This window comes from Petromyzon marinus, chromosome 6 (genome assembly GCF_048934315.1).
Source record: "Petromyzon marinus isolate PM22_M1 ecotype Great Lakes invasive population chromosome 6, UKy_Petmar_22M1.pri1.0, whole genome shotgun sequence".
Taxonomy (NCBI): domain Eukaryota; kingdom Metazoa; phylum Chordata; class Hyperoartia; order Petromyzontiformes; family Petromyzontidae; genus Petromyzon; species Petromyzon marinus.
The window spans coordinates 11,485,381-11,501,584 of record NC_133672.1 but is presented as its reverse complement, the minus strand read 5'-3'; the positions used below and the strand labels follow the sequence as shown (position 1 = coordinate 11,501,584).

General features: G+C 44.2%; 2 protein-coding genes across 9 annotated transcripts in view; one reads left to right on the top strand and one right to left on the bottom strand.

Moving 5' to 3' along the window:
• The first annotated feature begins 5,103 nt into the window (after positions 1-5,103).
• On the top strand, positions 5,104-11,749 carry CFL2 (cofilin 2). The gene is made up of 4 exons (XM_032947976.2): positions 5,104-5,227; positions 7,559-7,866; positions 8,733-8,809; positions 9,110-11,749. The coding sequence occupies exons 1-4, from the start codon at positions 5,225-5,227 to the stop codon at positions 9,220-9,222; spliced, it is 501 nt and encodes a 166-aa protein (XP_032803867.2). The 5' UTR covers positions 5,104-5,224; the 3' UTR covers positions 9,223-11,749.
• The window catches only part of RRBP1 (ribosome binding protein 1), a 35,226-nt gene continuing 29,444 nt past the window's right edge, over positions 10,423-16,204 (bottom strand). For 6 of the 8 annotated variants that reach the window (XM_032947969.2, XM_032947971.2, XM_032947968.2 and 3 more), the window contains 6 exons: positions 15,108-15,191; positions 14,129-14,233; positions 13,728-13,796; positions 11,755-11,826; positions 11,263-11,424; positions 10,423-10,974 (listed from right to left, as the gene is read on the bottom strand). In XM_032947969.2, coding sequence (XP_032803860.2) covers positions 10,936-10,974; positions 11,263-11,424; positions 11,755-11,826; positions 13,728-13,796; positions 14,129-14,233; positions 15,108-15,191 — 531 coding nt within the window. In that variant the 3' untranslated portion in view covers positions 10,423-10,935. The remainder of the gene's footprint in view (positions 10,975-11,262; positions 11,425-11,754; positions 11,827-13,727; positions 13,797-14,128; positions 14,234-15,107; positions 15,192-16,204) is intronic. The other 2 variants (XM_032947973.2, XM_032947974.2) reach the window with 2 other exon arrangements.

Here is a 16,204-nt window from a genome sequence, read left to right as displayed (position 1 = left end):
GCATCTCGGCCAACCCCGCCCATTGCCTTTGCCCCAGATACCGCTCCCTTTCAGATCGGATGTTGTTTTAGCGGTGCCTGTACCCGTGCTTCCCTTTTCTCACCAGCCGGTGTCATCATGTCATTACAAATGTATTGACTCGATAATAATTGTGCAGTATTCGTTTCGAGTGATGCAAAACTGCATATGGGTTAATGCTGGTGTAAGATCATCATTAGACCTCCTTTGCCAGTACCAAAATATAATTATTTAGTGTTAGAGTTTAAGAATTCGATTAATTAACTTGTTTGTTTCTTCTGATAAATACATTTTGATTTAAAGCTTTCGTGACTGCAGGGATTCATATTCTTGGTTCTTTCGGTAAAGTCACCACGTAGAAGGGAAACAATAAAATAATAAAAATATAAAACAATATTGTTTTATATTTTGACTTTACCGAAAGAACCAAGAATATGAATCCCTGCAGTTACGAAAGCTTTAAATCAAAATTTGTAAATAATAAACAATAAAATAATAAAAATATAAATCAATATTGTTTTATATTTTTATTATTTATTGTTTCCCTTCTACGTGACTTTACCGAAATAACCAATAATCTGATAGACAAATGTATGCCCATCTTGGCTCTTGAGAAAAAAACCATCACGGCAGGCTGTAGCATAAACTCTGCCAAACATTTACCGTGGCACACTTGTCTGGATCCTCAATTATGTCCAAACATCATAGTAACGTGTTGGCGCCTTGGTCATCTGGCACCCATCAGCATCCATTCAATATTACTCGCAAATCCCTTTGTTCACAGTACAGGAGAGGGGGGGGGAGAGGGAGGGGGGGGAGTGGGGGGGGGGAGAGGGGGAGGGGGGGAGAGGGGGGTGAGAGGGGGAGAGGGGGGTAAGAGGGGGAGAAGGGGGGGTGAGTGGGGGGGTGAGAGGGGGGGGGGAGAGAGGGGGGGAGAGAGGGGGGGAGAGAGGGGGGGAGGACCGCCCCGCCCCTCCTCCGTCCCTCCCTCTTCCCGCAACGCGCGGCACCGGCAGCGGCCCCAGGAGTCAAGGTGCGGGCGGCGGCGGCGACACCCGGGTGGGCAGGTATCGTCTTTTCAAGTAGTCGCTGTTTGCCAGGTAGGGTACTACACAGTACTGTACCGTATATGGCATGACATTTGTTGCCATGTTTGATTTTTTTATATTTTGATTGTTGACAGTATATTTTATAAACTTGCTTTGTCGTCGATTTTTGATAATTATTGAGGATTCATTTCATGTTAAGTATATTGTCGCAAAATCTAATATAACATCAGAATGCGATTATTGTAACAACTTATTTTGTTCAGGATGTATATTGCACAGCAATGTTATGGGAAAAGTTTTGAACTTAAGGCAAGTATTTTTTTTTACATACGTGGGTGACTTTTTCCCACGAATCTCGGAAGCACCGTTACATTAAAACTCAAGGTAACATTTGAATTCGAAACGATGGCAAATATTTATAATTACATACCATCTAAAACATGGTGACATCTGTAAAAAAAAAGAACTTCATAGCTTATCAGATTTCTCCAGTGCAAATAAAGATTTTGATTCTGTTTAGAATATAAATGTAACGTGGCAACTATCATTCGATAAGCAGCGTTTATCGACGCTTTGCATTGAACTTCACGTGCCGACTCTAAAAACCACGTGGCGGCCTCCTCACCCAAAGCCGGGCTAACAATCCATAAAGGTTTTTCTGGGTAAGGTCACGTAAATATAAATGTGTTGTTACCCGCCGCCAACCACCCGACAGACAATTTAGTAAGGAATGTCACGTAAACAAAATGTGCCAATTAGTTACTTGAGCACACGTTTTGTGTACGTGACAAACCTTAATAATTGGCTGTCGGGTGGTGGTGGGTTAACCCACCACTAATTGGCTGTGGTGGGTTAACGCACCACTAATTGGCTGTGTTGGGTGGTGGGTTAAAGGGGCTTAACAATATATGAAGCAATTGGCGGGACCCCGGGGTCCCATCACTGCCCCGGGGTGGGAAAAACCGCGTAACGACACGAGTCTTGCTGCCTTACCGACAACAACAAAACTAGCGGTCAATCGATGGGCCTCGTCGAGAGCTACTCGGGGCACTGAGTTTCGTGAAAAGTTGAAAAATTACATAAACACGTTAAATTCACTGCCCGGGGGGCGGCGGGGGGCTCGCCTTGGCCGCGTGCGACTGCGGCGGACGCCCCCCGGGGCTCGCGTTTGGCCGGTGGGGTGGCGCCCGTCGTGTTGATCGCCGCCTGCTGCTGCTGGCGCTTGTTGGCACGGCGAGTCTGGGCGGGCGGCGAGTTGCTGTCGGGGTCACGTAGTGGGCGGACTGAACAACAATAATAATTATTGACCTGATTTTTGCGGGACCCCGGGGTCCCGCCAAATGATTCATATGTCTACATTATAGACTGCCAGTACACTCACCGAGGTTAAGAACCAGGCTACAGTCTAAATTATAGACTGCCAGTACACTCGCCCAGCTTAATAACCATCGCTACAGTCTACATTATAGACTGCCAGTACACTCACCAAACTTAATAATCAGGCTACAGTCTACATTATAGACTGCCAGTACATTTACTCAGATTAAGAACCAGGCTACAGTCTACATGAGTTTTTTTGTTTTTTTATTACTTTTATATTATTTTTATTCACTTTATTTTTTTTTCATTTTTATTCTATCTACGTGACTTTACCCAAAGAACCAAAGAAAATGAATTCCTGCAGTCACGAAAGTTTTAAGTCGGGGCATAACAATCTTGACCTGCAATGCAAACACAAGCACGCGTCCAACGTCGCCGACCAATCAAAAGCGTGCAATTGGACAATTTAAATCAATTATGCGAGCCTTTCGACGCGACCGCGTGATCACTCACCGGACCAATCAAAAACGGCGCCGTGGGTAAGGTCACGTAAATATAAATGTGTTGTTACCCGCCGCTAAACACCCGACAGACAATTTAGTAAGGAATGTCACGTAAACAAAACGTGCCAATTAGTTACTACTTCAGTACATGTTTTGTGTACGTGACAAACCTTACTAATTGGCAGTGTCGGGTGGTGGTGGGTTAACCCACCACTAATTGGCTGTGTCGGGTGGTGGTGGTGGGTTAACCTACCACTAATTGGCTATCGGGTGGTGGTGGGTTAACCCCCCACTACTAATTGTCTGTGTCGTGGTGGTGGGTTAACGCACCACAAATTGGCTGTGTCGGGTGGTGGTGGGTTGACCCACCACGAATTGGCTGGCTGGTGGTGCTGGTGGGTTGACCCACCACGAATTGGCTGGCTGGTGGTGGGTTAATCCACCACGAATTGGCTGTACCGGGTTCTGGTGGGTTAACCCACCACTAATTGGCTGTGTCAGGTGGTGGTGGTGGGTTAACCCACCACTAATTGGCTGTGTCAGGTGGTGGTGGTAGGTTAACCCACCACGAATTGGCTGTCGGGTGGTGGTGGGTTAACCCACCACGAATTGGCTGTTGGGTGGTGGTGGGTTGACCGACCACAAATTGGCTGGCTGGTGGTGGTGGGTTAACCCACCACGAATTGGCTGTAGTGGGTTAACCCACCACTAATTGGCTGGCTGGTGGTGGTGGGTTAACCCACAACCAATTGGCTGTGTCGGGTGGTGATGGGTTAACTTACTAAAAATTGGCTGTGTTGGGTGGTGGTGAGTTAAACGGGCTTAACAATGTAAGTCTACATTATAGACTGCCAGTACACTCACCGAGGTTAAAAACCAGGCTACATTATAGACTGCCAGTACGCTTACCGAGGTTAAGAACCATTGCTACAGTCTACATTATAGACTGCCAGTACACTCACCAAACTTATTAACCAGGCTACAGTCTACATTAGTGTTTTTTTCGATTTAAAGCTTTCGTGACTGCAATGAGTCATCTTCTTTGGTTCTTTCGGTAAAGTCACGTAGAATGAGAATAAAATAATAAATTGATAAAATAAAATAACACAATTATATTCTCACGACGTTTCGGCCACAACACAAGCGGCCTTCATCAGGTGAAGGGGCGAGACTGTCTGGTAGGACAGCGCTGGAGTGAAAGAGCCACGTTCAGATCACGGCCTTTAAGCTGTGTGAGAGGAACAAAGCGCCTTGACAAAGGAAAAGGAACAAAGCGCCTTGACAAAGGAATTAGCATATAATTTGCTAATATGCTAATTCCTTTGTCAAGGCGCTTTGTTCCTCTCACACAGCTTAAAGGCCGTGATCTGAACGTGGCTCTTTCACTCCAGCGCTGTCCTACCAGACAGTCTCGCCCCTTCACCTGATGAAGGCCGCTTGTGTTGTGGCCGAAACGTCGTGAGAATATTATTGTGTTATTTTATTTTATCAATTTATTATTTTATTCTCATTCTACGTGACTTTACCGAAAGAACCAAAGAAGATTAGTGTTTTTTGTTTATTATTATTTTTTATATTCTTTTAATCCACTTTATTTTAATTATTATTTTTATTCTGTCTACGTGACTTTACCCAAAGAACCAAAGACAATGAATTCCTGCAGTCACGAAAGTTTTAAGTCGGGGCTTAACAATCTTGACCTGTATTGCAAACACAAGCACGCGTCCAACATCGCCGACCAATCAAAAGCGTGCAATTCGACAATTTAAATAAATTATGCGAGCCTTTCGACGCGACCGCGTGATCACTCACCGGACCAATCAAAAACGGCGCCGTGCACGAGGCACGATTCACGACGCTTCTCAAACCGGGGGCGGTGCCGCACACGACCACGTGCCCCAATAGGAAATTTTCGTCCAATCAGAAAGCGCGTAATTAAACAAATAACACCCCGCCTCTCCCTCCCCAGCCTCGCTCACTCTCCCTCCGCGCGACGCCACGTGACCGGCTCGCGGGAACCAATCAGGCGGCGGCGGTTAGCGCGCCGCGAGCTCTGAGTAACGGGACCGAGGGGAGAGGGGGGGGAGGGAGAGGGGAGGGGAGAGGGGGGGAGAGGGGAGGGAGAGGGGGGGGAGAGGGGAGGGGAGAGGGGAGGGGAGAGGGGGGGAGAGGGGGAGTGAGGGGGGGGAGAGGGGAGGGAGAGGGGGGGAGAGGGGGGGGGAGAGGGGGGGGAGGACCGCCCCGCCCCTCCTCCGTCCCTCCCTCTTCCCGCAACGCGCGGCACCGGCAGCAGCAGCAGCGGCGGCGGCGGCGGCGGCAGCGGCCCCAGGAGTCATGGTGAGGGCGGCGGCGGGACCCGGGTGGGCAGGCTCCTCGTGCTCCTCCGTCTCTCTCCTCGCTAGCCTGGGGACGTGGAGGCATTAGGGGCTTGTTGTTGTTGTAGGAGGAGGAGAGGAGTGGATGTGTGTGTGTGGTGGGTGATGGTTGAAGAGACGGAGAGAGAGAGCGAGAGGCTTGCCCGCTCGCCTTCGCGGAATGCGGCGCTAATAATAGGAGGAGGAGGTGGGGGGCACGGGGTGGGGGGTCGCCTTACCCCCTCGTTCGGCGAGTCGCCTTACCCCCTCGTTCGGCGAGTCGCCTTACCCCCTCGTTCGGCGAGTCGGGTTTCACGCGGCCCCGACAGCTGAGATTGGGGTTGGCTTGGAAAGAGATTGGCCGTGATGGGACACGATCATATACACGGGATAGGCGGGGATTGTGAATGAACGGAATATGAAGGGGAGAAATCACGTTGGGAGATGCTGGGGAGCTGTGAATGAATGAATTGGGATGAGAAAGGTTTAACAAGTAGGCTTGAGAACGGATGGAGAGAGATGCTCCGGTTTACACATTGAATAGCACCAGTTGAAAACGAATGCGGTGAGATCGGATGGTAACGGGACGAGAGAGGAATATGATTTTAAGAGACGGTATGGGCGGGAAATGATGGGATGTGAAGGAATGGGGTTTTAGGAAGAGTTGAGAATGGATTGGTTAGTGAAGAGGGATTCAATGCGATAATATGGGACATGAACAGGGGTTTGTGTACGCACAGGAACATGCTAGACAAACACGTGCACGCACACACACTGAACACACACTGAACACACACATACTCGACCGAGGCCTTCATCCAGTACAAGGTTATGAAGAGTTGCACTCACTACTTCAATATCCCCAATGCACGTGAATACGAGGTGCTTAAAGAGCCACATGTTGCTCTCACTCCCCCCGCGCGCCTTATGCGCAGACAATGGCATCTCACCTGCTTTAGATTGTGTTTGTGCGTGCGTGCACTCACCCGGGCTGATACACGTGCTTTTACTTGTACGTGACATGTGTGTGACATGTGTGTGGCACGTGTGTGTGGCACGTGTGTGTGTTTGACACGTGTGTGCGTGGCACGTGTGTGTGTGGCACGTGTGTGTGTGACACACGTGTGTGTGTGACACGTGTGTGTGTTTGACACGTGTGTGTGTGTGACACGTGTGTGTGTGACACGTGTGTGTGTGACACGCGTGTGTGGAGTCCTCGGTCCCAGCCGCCACTCGATTCACTCGCTAGGATTCGGGGTCACGTCTCCATTCGCAATGGGATGATGTGCATTTAATTTATTTGTAACCGCTTCTGAAGCCTTCTAAGTTCGTTGCGTAAGATTCTGATCAATACTGTTGGCAACGTACGGTACGAAATAAGTTCAACATGCATACCCTAACAAGTAACTTTAGCGGTAAATACGTGAATCGGACGCCGATTCTGTGTATTGTGCGTGTAAGAATGGACAAATCGTTACTTTTCTACATTGCAGTGATTGAGTCGTCCTCTTAAGTGTTGTAGATATTGGGCCTCTGTGGTCTGATTAAATACATGACAAAATTACTCTGAAATGTGCTCTTTTACATGGACCTATAAGTGATTTTTTTTAAAAAGGTGGCTCATGTATGTTGAATTTCTTCCGCACTGTACGTAGCCAACTGCGCTTGTAAATTAGCTGGCCAAGCTTTTGATTCATTTCTTGATAGTTAAGTGGAGCTTTCAATTTTTGTTCAGTTAAAAGGAATAAATAATTCTAATGTCATAATTGTAGACACAAACCAGAATGTTTAAAACACGAAAAGGATACACACGGCAATTGATTCAACTGTAAACCCTCAGTCATTAATTTGCGCATATAATTCTTCAAACACCCACCGAATTAATATCTAACTCAGAATACGAAATAGTGGAACGAATTTAATCGTATTTGTGACCTTGCCATTTGCAAGCGTGACTTGCACCTTTTCTCATCCCCGAACCAAATGGTCGGCCTGACTCATTCAACTCTGAAGCATATGCTGTCCATTTCAGGTGCCTACTGTCACACTACTGCTACTATTTGTTGTTGAACTATAAAACAAAAATATATACTTAACATCATTGATGGGAAACAAATGGGAATTTCATTTGGAATTGGGCGATGCGGACTATAATGGAAGTAATAATGCCCCCATTAGGTGGCTCATCGTTGCGTGACCTCTATCGACCCTACTGCAGATTACGCATCCGCCCCGCTGTAGTATTTTTAAATGTGTGACATCGGTTGAGCACAACTCACGAGCATTTTCTCTCGGGCATGTCCCTTTCCCGCAGGCCTCTGGAGTATCGGTGAGCGATGATGTTATCAGGGTGTTCAACGACATGAAAGTGAGGAAATCCTCGACGCAGGAAGAGATCAAGAAGAGGAAGAAGGCCGTGCTCTTCTGCCTGAGCGATGACAAGCGACAGATCATCGTGGAGACCAGCCGACAGATACTCGTGGGGGACATTGGGGAGACGGTGGAGGATCCCTACGGTGCCTTCGTGAAGCTGTTGCCTCTAAACGACTGTCGCTATGCACTTTATGACGCCACGTATGAAACCAGAGAGTCCAAAAAAGAAGACTTGGTCTTTGTGTTTTGGTAAGCAGCTGCATTTAAGTTGGTATTACAGTTCGTAGTAACCATTGCTCGATTGTCAGTTGCAAAATCATGTCGTGTGCAGGCACATTGTAGGATCAAGAGAGATGGCGATTGACTGATGATGCACTCAATGGGCAAAGCAAATGGCACATTTGGTGCCTTAATGTCTGCTCAAGTAACCTAAAATGTGCCCAGTCGTATCAGATTTAGGAAGTTAAGCAGAGTTGTGCCTGTATAGTGCTTGGTTGGGTGACTGTCTTTCATAACAGGTGCTGTTGTCTAACTTCCGAGTTCGGCAGCAGAGGTCTGTGCATACACTTCCATTATACTTAGTATTCTTTAAACCTTCACGCCAGTATATTTGGACTTTGCATGTTCTCCCCAAAGGCGTGTTTTTTTTTCTTTCCAGGCCCTCTGGTTTTTCCCTCCACTTGTTAGAAACATCCGTTTACATTATTTGGCTGATACAAATTCCCACATGAAAGCTGCTACTTAGTTGAATGATTTATTTGTGGCCAGGTCGCTTCTGAAAAAGCTAATGGCTCAGTCGGCTGTAACTGGTAAATAAAATAGTTTAAGTATAACTGGCCCGCATTAGGTATCGTTAAATAACCCGTGGCTCACATTTTGAGTACACCCTCAGTAGTGGACTGACAAAGGGGCTGTAACATGCACAATGATGTACAAATCAATGCTTTCACATAATTACTGAAAATTAGATATTTTTGGTAATTTTAAAGTTGCTTACTAGAAACATTCGTAAACGTTTAAATAGGATGCAGAAAACTGTTTGGATACAAATGCTCATGCATATGATAGTTGTGTATGTAAGCTGTACTCCATGTAATACGGTGTTTTTGTTCCAGGGCACCAGACAGTGCACCACTCAAAAGCAAGATGATTTATGCCAGCTCCAAAGATGCTATTAAAAAGAAATTTACAGGTAATTTGAGCAAATATATAATTAGACCAATCACAAGTGTGCTCAATAGTTATCAATTTGTCGTGCACACACACACATGTATTTATCCACATCTACATTTCATGTTTGTTTATTGCACGAGTTATTTCAAAGGTACCTGACCAGCATGGAACAATTAGGCCAAAATACCCTTTTAGGGAGTCTCTGTTGCTCCCTCAAGTGGGGGGCATTGACAGCAGTTGCACGAGCTATATTTTAGGACTGCATTTCTACCTTTGCATGAAGTTCGGTAAATGTTAATCACTGTGATGCCTCTTTCAGGTATCAAGCATGAATGGCAGGTGAATGGTCTGGAAGACATCAAGGACCACTACACTTTAGCAGAGAAGCTTGGGGGAAATATTGTTGTGACGCTAGAGGGGAAACCCATGTAAATCGTTTGACTACCTCCTGACAGTTCCTTGCAGCTTTTGGGGTTTTATGTTACATTTTCGTTGAAAGTTTTCAACATTTCTCATTAATCAGACTTTATAACTCTTGCTGCCAAGGACCTAAGTCCAAGTTATATTTTCTGTTACATTTTTACTTCTTGAAGGGCTGTCTATAAGCTAGGTTCATCGTACATCTGCACAAGGGCTGGCTTTATGAAACACTTTACACAGGCAACATTTACTCCATTCAAGATATGCCAAAAATGTTTTTCATACCAATTGCTGAAAGCCTTTATTCTTGCAGCTGTACTGGCCCTGCAGATAGCTATTGATTTCATACCATACAGTGTTTGATAAAGCCAAACCATCAAACACCTTTACACTACATTCAGTACGTCTTGTGCATTCATACACATATTTTGTACCTCAGCTGTAACATACGTTAACATTGCATGCTCTTTTTTAGAAACATTGTTCTCATGTTTGTGCCAAGTACTGGTTTTAATGAAGAATTTAAGCATTGCTGTGAAACTTGCAGTTCCATTTACACAAACAGGCAATAAGCAATTAAATACGAATGCATTTACAATTCAAGGAATTTCATATCAGTCACATACCTTGCAGTAATTTCCTGTCAAAACACTGGAGCTTTATAAAATGAACAGCAGGCAGCAGCTAAGTTATTTTACTTTAAAGTAATTCTAAACTCTGCTGTCCCAGTTTGGATGTTGTTATAAGTGAGGCCAAGATGTTGCCAAAGAGTCACTGCTTTGTAAAACTAATGGTGTAAACGCAGAGCCACAAGCACATGCATATATTTTGTATGTGTAGAATACCAAACTGATCAATGCTTTGCTTTTAAGTTGTAACAGTACAATGTATTGTTGGTATATTAAACTACATTATACATTAAGAGCACATTTTTTGCAGGCTTCAACCTAAATACCATATCAAATGTTTAAAAATGCACTCTTATAAATGTTGCAAGTACTCTTACGCAAAGATTGTTGGCAGCAGCAGTTTTCTTCCATGATGGTTAAAACGTGATTTTGCATTGACTTAATTTATGTTGATCATTACATCAAGTTGCTCTTAAACTATCACTGATTAACGCGACTATCTGATTTACATTAAGTATTTGGCACTGGCACTTAAAATGTCACCTTTTGGTCAAACATTCCATCCAATGAAGGCACAAATCCATTTGTGGTCAAAAAGTAGTATGCCTTTATTGTTGTCCACCTTCACAACAGAACTTTGTCTGCCAAACCAACAATTAACTGTCATCAAATCCAGCTTCCACAGCACAAGGCACTGGCAATTGGTCAGAAAATCATAACGGCTCATCTACAACTATACTGTATGCTTTTCAAAATAACATTGCACTTTTGCCTTTGAGTTTCCTTTGTTTTTTAATTAAAACTGAACAGAATTTTCCCTTTCAATAAATGTAAAAGGCAAGCAACACAGCATAGTGTTTTAACTACAAAGTACAGCATTTTGTTGGTCAAAGTGAAATAAACTTGGACCCGTGTTTCTAAAAAGCTTTTAGGAATGTTGCGTTGGATTGCTAAAATTCCGTTTCATACATTTCCCTAAGCGATAACACTTGAGTTTACAAAATCACTTTCATTATTGTCTGGCACCTAAAATAAAGAGCATGTTAATTGTTTAATAACAGATAAGGCATCAGGTAAATTTTAGTTCACTTGGTCCTCATTGCACGGAAGTTCCATCAGCTGTTTCGTCTTCCTTCTGGAAAAAAGAGACGTAAATAACACACTTCTTGAGGCATTACATTTCAGAGGTATGTTATATAAATGGTATAGTGTTAACATTTGCACAAAAATAAGCCACGGTGAAAATACCCGCTTTCAGGTGCATTATTTCTAATTGAATGTACTACTTTGACCCACTGCTGCATCCCCCAAAATACGATGAGTTTGCAAATTGACCAACGCAGTATGATACTTTTTATGCACCCTGGCTTGGTTGGGAATTCATTGTACTAAGCCTTACGTATTACTTTGTTTATCCACTGACCAAATCCTTGACAGGTGGCACAACAGCAGAATTGGAGGAGAGTTTCTTGGCATTCTCCCTCTCTTTGTTCAGCTGCTCTTGGGTGGCCTTCAACAGCTGCTGCAGTTTCATTGCTGCTTGCCCTAAGTCCTTGGTTAGTTTCTTCTCTTTTTCCAAGCGTTCCTGAATTTAGGTATAAACCATGAACAAACGAAGTATTACATATATTAAATAACACCAACACATATCGTGGATTTGACCACATCTGTGCATTGCGCTCGTGCATGAGAAACGTCGATAAAGACCATTGCTCAATAAATGGCAGCTCGGTAACGACAAAGCTGTCAACTTACACAATGCCATTTATTTTTTTACAAGTCGGCTTTAAAACAAAGCTCCTTTTGTTCAAGAAACTGAAACCTTTGTAAAAAAATAACAAGTGCTGATATGGCTGCGATTCAGTTCATGTCAAATAAACACTGGCATAAGTTTGCATTTAGAGACACTGCCCACCTTGAGTTTTGTCGTCTCTGCAGCATCGCTACTGGCACCGTCCCCAGAACCGTTCAACTGCTCCGAGTGTTCCTGTAAATTGCCGTGCAGACAGAATGTAACATTCTTAAGGGCCATTTTTATTAATCGTCAATTCAGAATCTTCATCACAGACATTTCATGAAACACAAAATATTTACGTTTTACCGTGTATGAATTCAGAAGCTAAATGTGAAAGTTGAGGTCTGCAAGCTACGAGAGGGCTTCAGAAGAGAGTGTGAGTTTGCTCTTCCATTGAAGGAGCACTTACTACAGTGGTTTACTATATAGTCCATAGTTGGGTTGCATGGCCAGTCACACTGGATTGTCTATTTTCAATTAATTAAGGAGATGTGCACATCGTCCTGTTCATGCTCTGCTACAATTGATAGAGCAGGTGTTCCAGCAATCTCAAAGCCAGGAGGTGTGAAGTTTTGGTCTCAAATTAGGTTTATTATGGAGATCCACGTTAATCCAGTCTGTTTGCCAGCATTCTTCCAGAGCTGGGTGAGATTTTAGACAGTGATAATGTGATCCCAGAAAGGGGATCAGAACTTGAGTCGGTGGTGAGGTACATTTGTTGATGTCTTGGTTGATGAGTATGTCGTCAAGATAACGTGTAAACTACCTTGAAGCTTGCATGTCTGTGGATATTTGGTGGCAGAACGTTTGCCAGACGAAGCCAGGGGATTGGTGTCAGTTTCAGCATTCCGGTTATGATGTGGATTTCATTATTTCACTGTGCATCTAGAAGTTGTGTATGAGCTCCCAGACCAGGCTGAAGAACAATTATGCCACGGAGTAGTTGTGATAGGGTGGGAGTTTGCAGCACATCAGATGAGAAACCCCAGGTCGTTCCTACAAGTTTCTGTAGCAGGGTGATTATCAATTTGGTCTTTTCACAGATTTGACGTGGAGCTTGAGGTCAGGCATCTATAATAAACCCTAGATATCTTGGAGTGGGGTCTTATCGAAATAGGCTGCCACAGGACACAAGGGTGGCATCTTCTGCATGGACTGTTCAAGTGGAAAGCACTTAGTGGTTTTGGAAGGATTTGGTCAGGGTCTCCAGTGACAGAAAGATGCCATCAATAAAGTTAGATCAGCTGTAAGTTATGGCAATGTTCTGGAGGTTTGTGGCCTGTGCAGCAAGGGCTATGTCATCTGCATAAGTTAATTTGTGAGACGATATACAATGCAAGTCATATATATGTGATGGTGCGAGGACCAAGCCTTGAGGGAGGTCATATTTTCATAATTCTCTTGCAGCTGTGTTTACCAGCGAGGTGTACCCCGAAAGTACGGCTGACAAGCGTCGTGTCAATTAGGTGTACAGTAGAACGACATCTGATGATTTTTGGCCAACTTGCGCAGCAGGTGACAATGTTAAAATGGTGTCAGACAACAGAGAAGTCAATGATCGTTCCAGTTTTTTGTTGACACTGAACACCAGCTTCTGAGGGTGGCGAAGGCTACACTATTTGCAGCAACTATGGACGGTTTTGTTTGGGAGGCAATTGTGGGTCGACATTGGAGAAAATTCTTGACAAGCATGGCACGTTTCATTAGGTCCTGTAGTTGGAGGGTGAGTCTTTCCATCTTTCAGAATGGCAATGACTGGTTTTTGCGTCATTTCTTTTAGGATTGTGGCGGTCCTGTTTATTACGGTTATGAGGTTTGTTGTCATTGTTCATATAATCCCAGGTTTTTTCAGAATTATATACCTATTTTTCATAAGCGACTTGGCCACAAATGATAGCTGAACAAAGTGGCTTACATGGAAATCTATATCAGTCAAATACTCAAAATGCATGTTTCATCTTTTTCCACTAAAATTAAATAAGCCGGAGGCCACTACCGGATGACAACTCAGGAAAGGACGAATTGTAAGGTAATGGAGGGAGCCTTTGTCCAGCAGTGGGAAATTACTAGCCGACAAAAACTTTTTTGCTTACCCTCTCAGTATGAGGCTTCTGATCTTCCACCTCCAGCCGCGCCATCATCTCACTGATCTGCCCTCTCAGCTGTAAACACATTGACCAATGTTGCTCACAATTTGCTCAAATATTAGCTTAAATTTAAGTTGCACTAAAGGTCAGAAGATGTCACCAGCAAGCATTGAGTTAACTGCAATGGAACACGATTAGTGCCTGTCTTTGATTTGGAGAAAAGTGAAGGGTTAATGTATACGCAAACGCCACAGACCGACAATCTGAAAGCATCAAAAAGATGTCCTCTTGCACATGCACAAATGAGAAAATTGGGGTTAGTGTTGGGTTAGTGCCGGAAAGAAGGAAAAGAGCATTCTCATTCTGGTCCCCCATGCAAGAGAAATGGTGCGTCACAAAAATCTCACCCCTTCCAATTCTATATCGTCCATAAGGACGAATGCCTGGTCGGACGAGGAAGCAGATTCCGCCTCCAGCAACCTGGTCTGAATTTCGCTCAGCTGCTGCCTCACCTGCAAACAGCATCACATCGAGCTGAGCAAGCCCAGTCTTCCTAAAGGCAGCGTTTCCACGTCACTTGAATTTTCAAATGTCCAGGCATTAGCAGGGTGCATACATGTAAAATTGTGTTCCGATTTCATGTTGTCAGGTTAAGGGCCTAATTACAAGTAGCTAATCTTTGTGAATCTTTGTATAGATATATATTTATCCAAATAACTCCTCCGAGACTGATCCACTAATTTCAATGAATGAGGCGTAATTTAAAAGATTGTGGGCAATTTATGCAAGCGAGGTTGAAATTACGAGGGAGAAAACGATACCTTGAATACAATCATTCAGCTTATCTGTCCTGGCACTGCATACATTGCTGTACCATTGACAATTGCGTAGCGCATGACGATAGCCCTATAGGAACATGTAAAAAATCATAACGGATAGGCATGTGCCATTAAGGGGTGAGAGGAGCCATTTAAACTTCAACGGCCTTTACACTATAGTTTAAACGGGTGCGTGGTGACAATCGGGCGAGTTTATAACTGGTGAGTCACGTGTCATTCCATCTCACCCATAGGATGGGCTGCCCACTCAATTTAAAAATAAAATCCAATGCCATATATGCCTGTCTGTAAAGTAAAAAAATGTCAGCACATTTTGTAACAAAAGGTTACCAAATAAATGTAAGTGCAAAAATAAAAGTAAAAATAAAACTACGTATCCAACACAAGGCATCATTAAAATCAGCTGCAATGGAATAACGATGTTAAAGAAGTTTTGAACTTCAGCCGCTGGAGACAAGAAAAATCAATTGGGAACGTAAGTTAATGAGTACAGATTGGACCAAGAACACATAACACCACACCATCCTGTTCCATTTACAAATCTTACCGAAATAAGCTCTTCACTCTGTTTTTGCATCTCTGCATCTACAGCTGTGAATTTGCAGTCAGAATCTGAAAGTTTACCCTTCAGCTGCAATAGAGAATACAGAAGATGTAACATTCAGTGAGGGAAAAAAGTATTTGATCCCCCGCTGATTTTGTACATTTGCCCACTGACAAAGGAATGATCAGTCTATAATTTTAATGGTAGGTTTATTTGAACAGTGAGAGACAGAAAAACAACAAAGAAATCCAGAAAAACGCATGTCAAAAATGTTATAAATTGATTTGCATTTTAATGAGGGGAATAAGTATTTGACCCCTCTGCAAAACATGACTGAGTACTTGGTGGCAAAAACCTTGTTGGCAATCACAAAGGTCAGACGTTTCTTGTAGTGGGCCACCAGGTTTGCACATCTCAGGAGGGATTTTGTCCCACTCCTCTTTGCAGATCTTCTCCAAGTCATTAAGGTTTCGAGGCTGACGTTTGGCAACTCGAACCTTCAGCTCCCTCCACAGATTTTCTATGGGATAAAGGTCTGGAGACTGGCTAAGCCACTCCAGGACCTTAATGTGCTTCTTCTTGAGCCACTCCTTTGTTGCCTTGGCCGTGTGTTTTGGGTCATTGTCATGCTGGAATACCCATCCACGACCCATTTTCAATGCCCGGGCTGAGGGAAGGAGGTTCTCACCAAAGATTTGACGGTACATGGCCCCGTCCATCATCCCTTTGATGCGGTGAAGTTGTCCTGTCCCCTTAGCAGAAAAACACCCCCAAAGCATAACGTTTCCACCTCCATGTTTGACGGTGGGGATGGTGTTCTTGGGGTCATAGGCAGCATTCCTCCTCCTCCAAACACGGCGAGTTGAGTTGATGCCAAAGAGCTCCATTTTGGTCTCATCTGACCACAACACTTTCACCCAGTTGTCCTCTGAATCATTCAGATGTTCATTGGCAAACTTCAGACGGGCATGTATATGTGCTTTCTTGAGCAGGGGGACCTTGCGGGCGCTGCAGGATTTCAGTCCTTCACGGCGTAGTCTGTTACCAATTGTTTTCTTGGTGACTATGGTCCCAGCTGCCTTGAGATCATTGACAAGATC

Coding starts and splice junctions, on each gene's coding strand:
- CFL2 (XM_032947976.2), top strand. Junction 7,867..8,732: donor GACTTGGTCTTTGTGTTTTG/GTAAGCAGCTGC, acceptor TTTTTGTTCCAG/GGCACCAGACAGTGCACCAC. Junction 8,810..9,109: donor TATTAAAAAGAAATTTACAG/GTAATTTGAGCA, acceptor TGCCTCTTTCAG/GTATCAAGCATGAATGGCAG.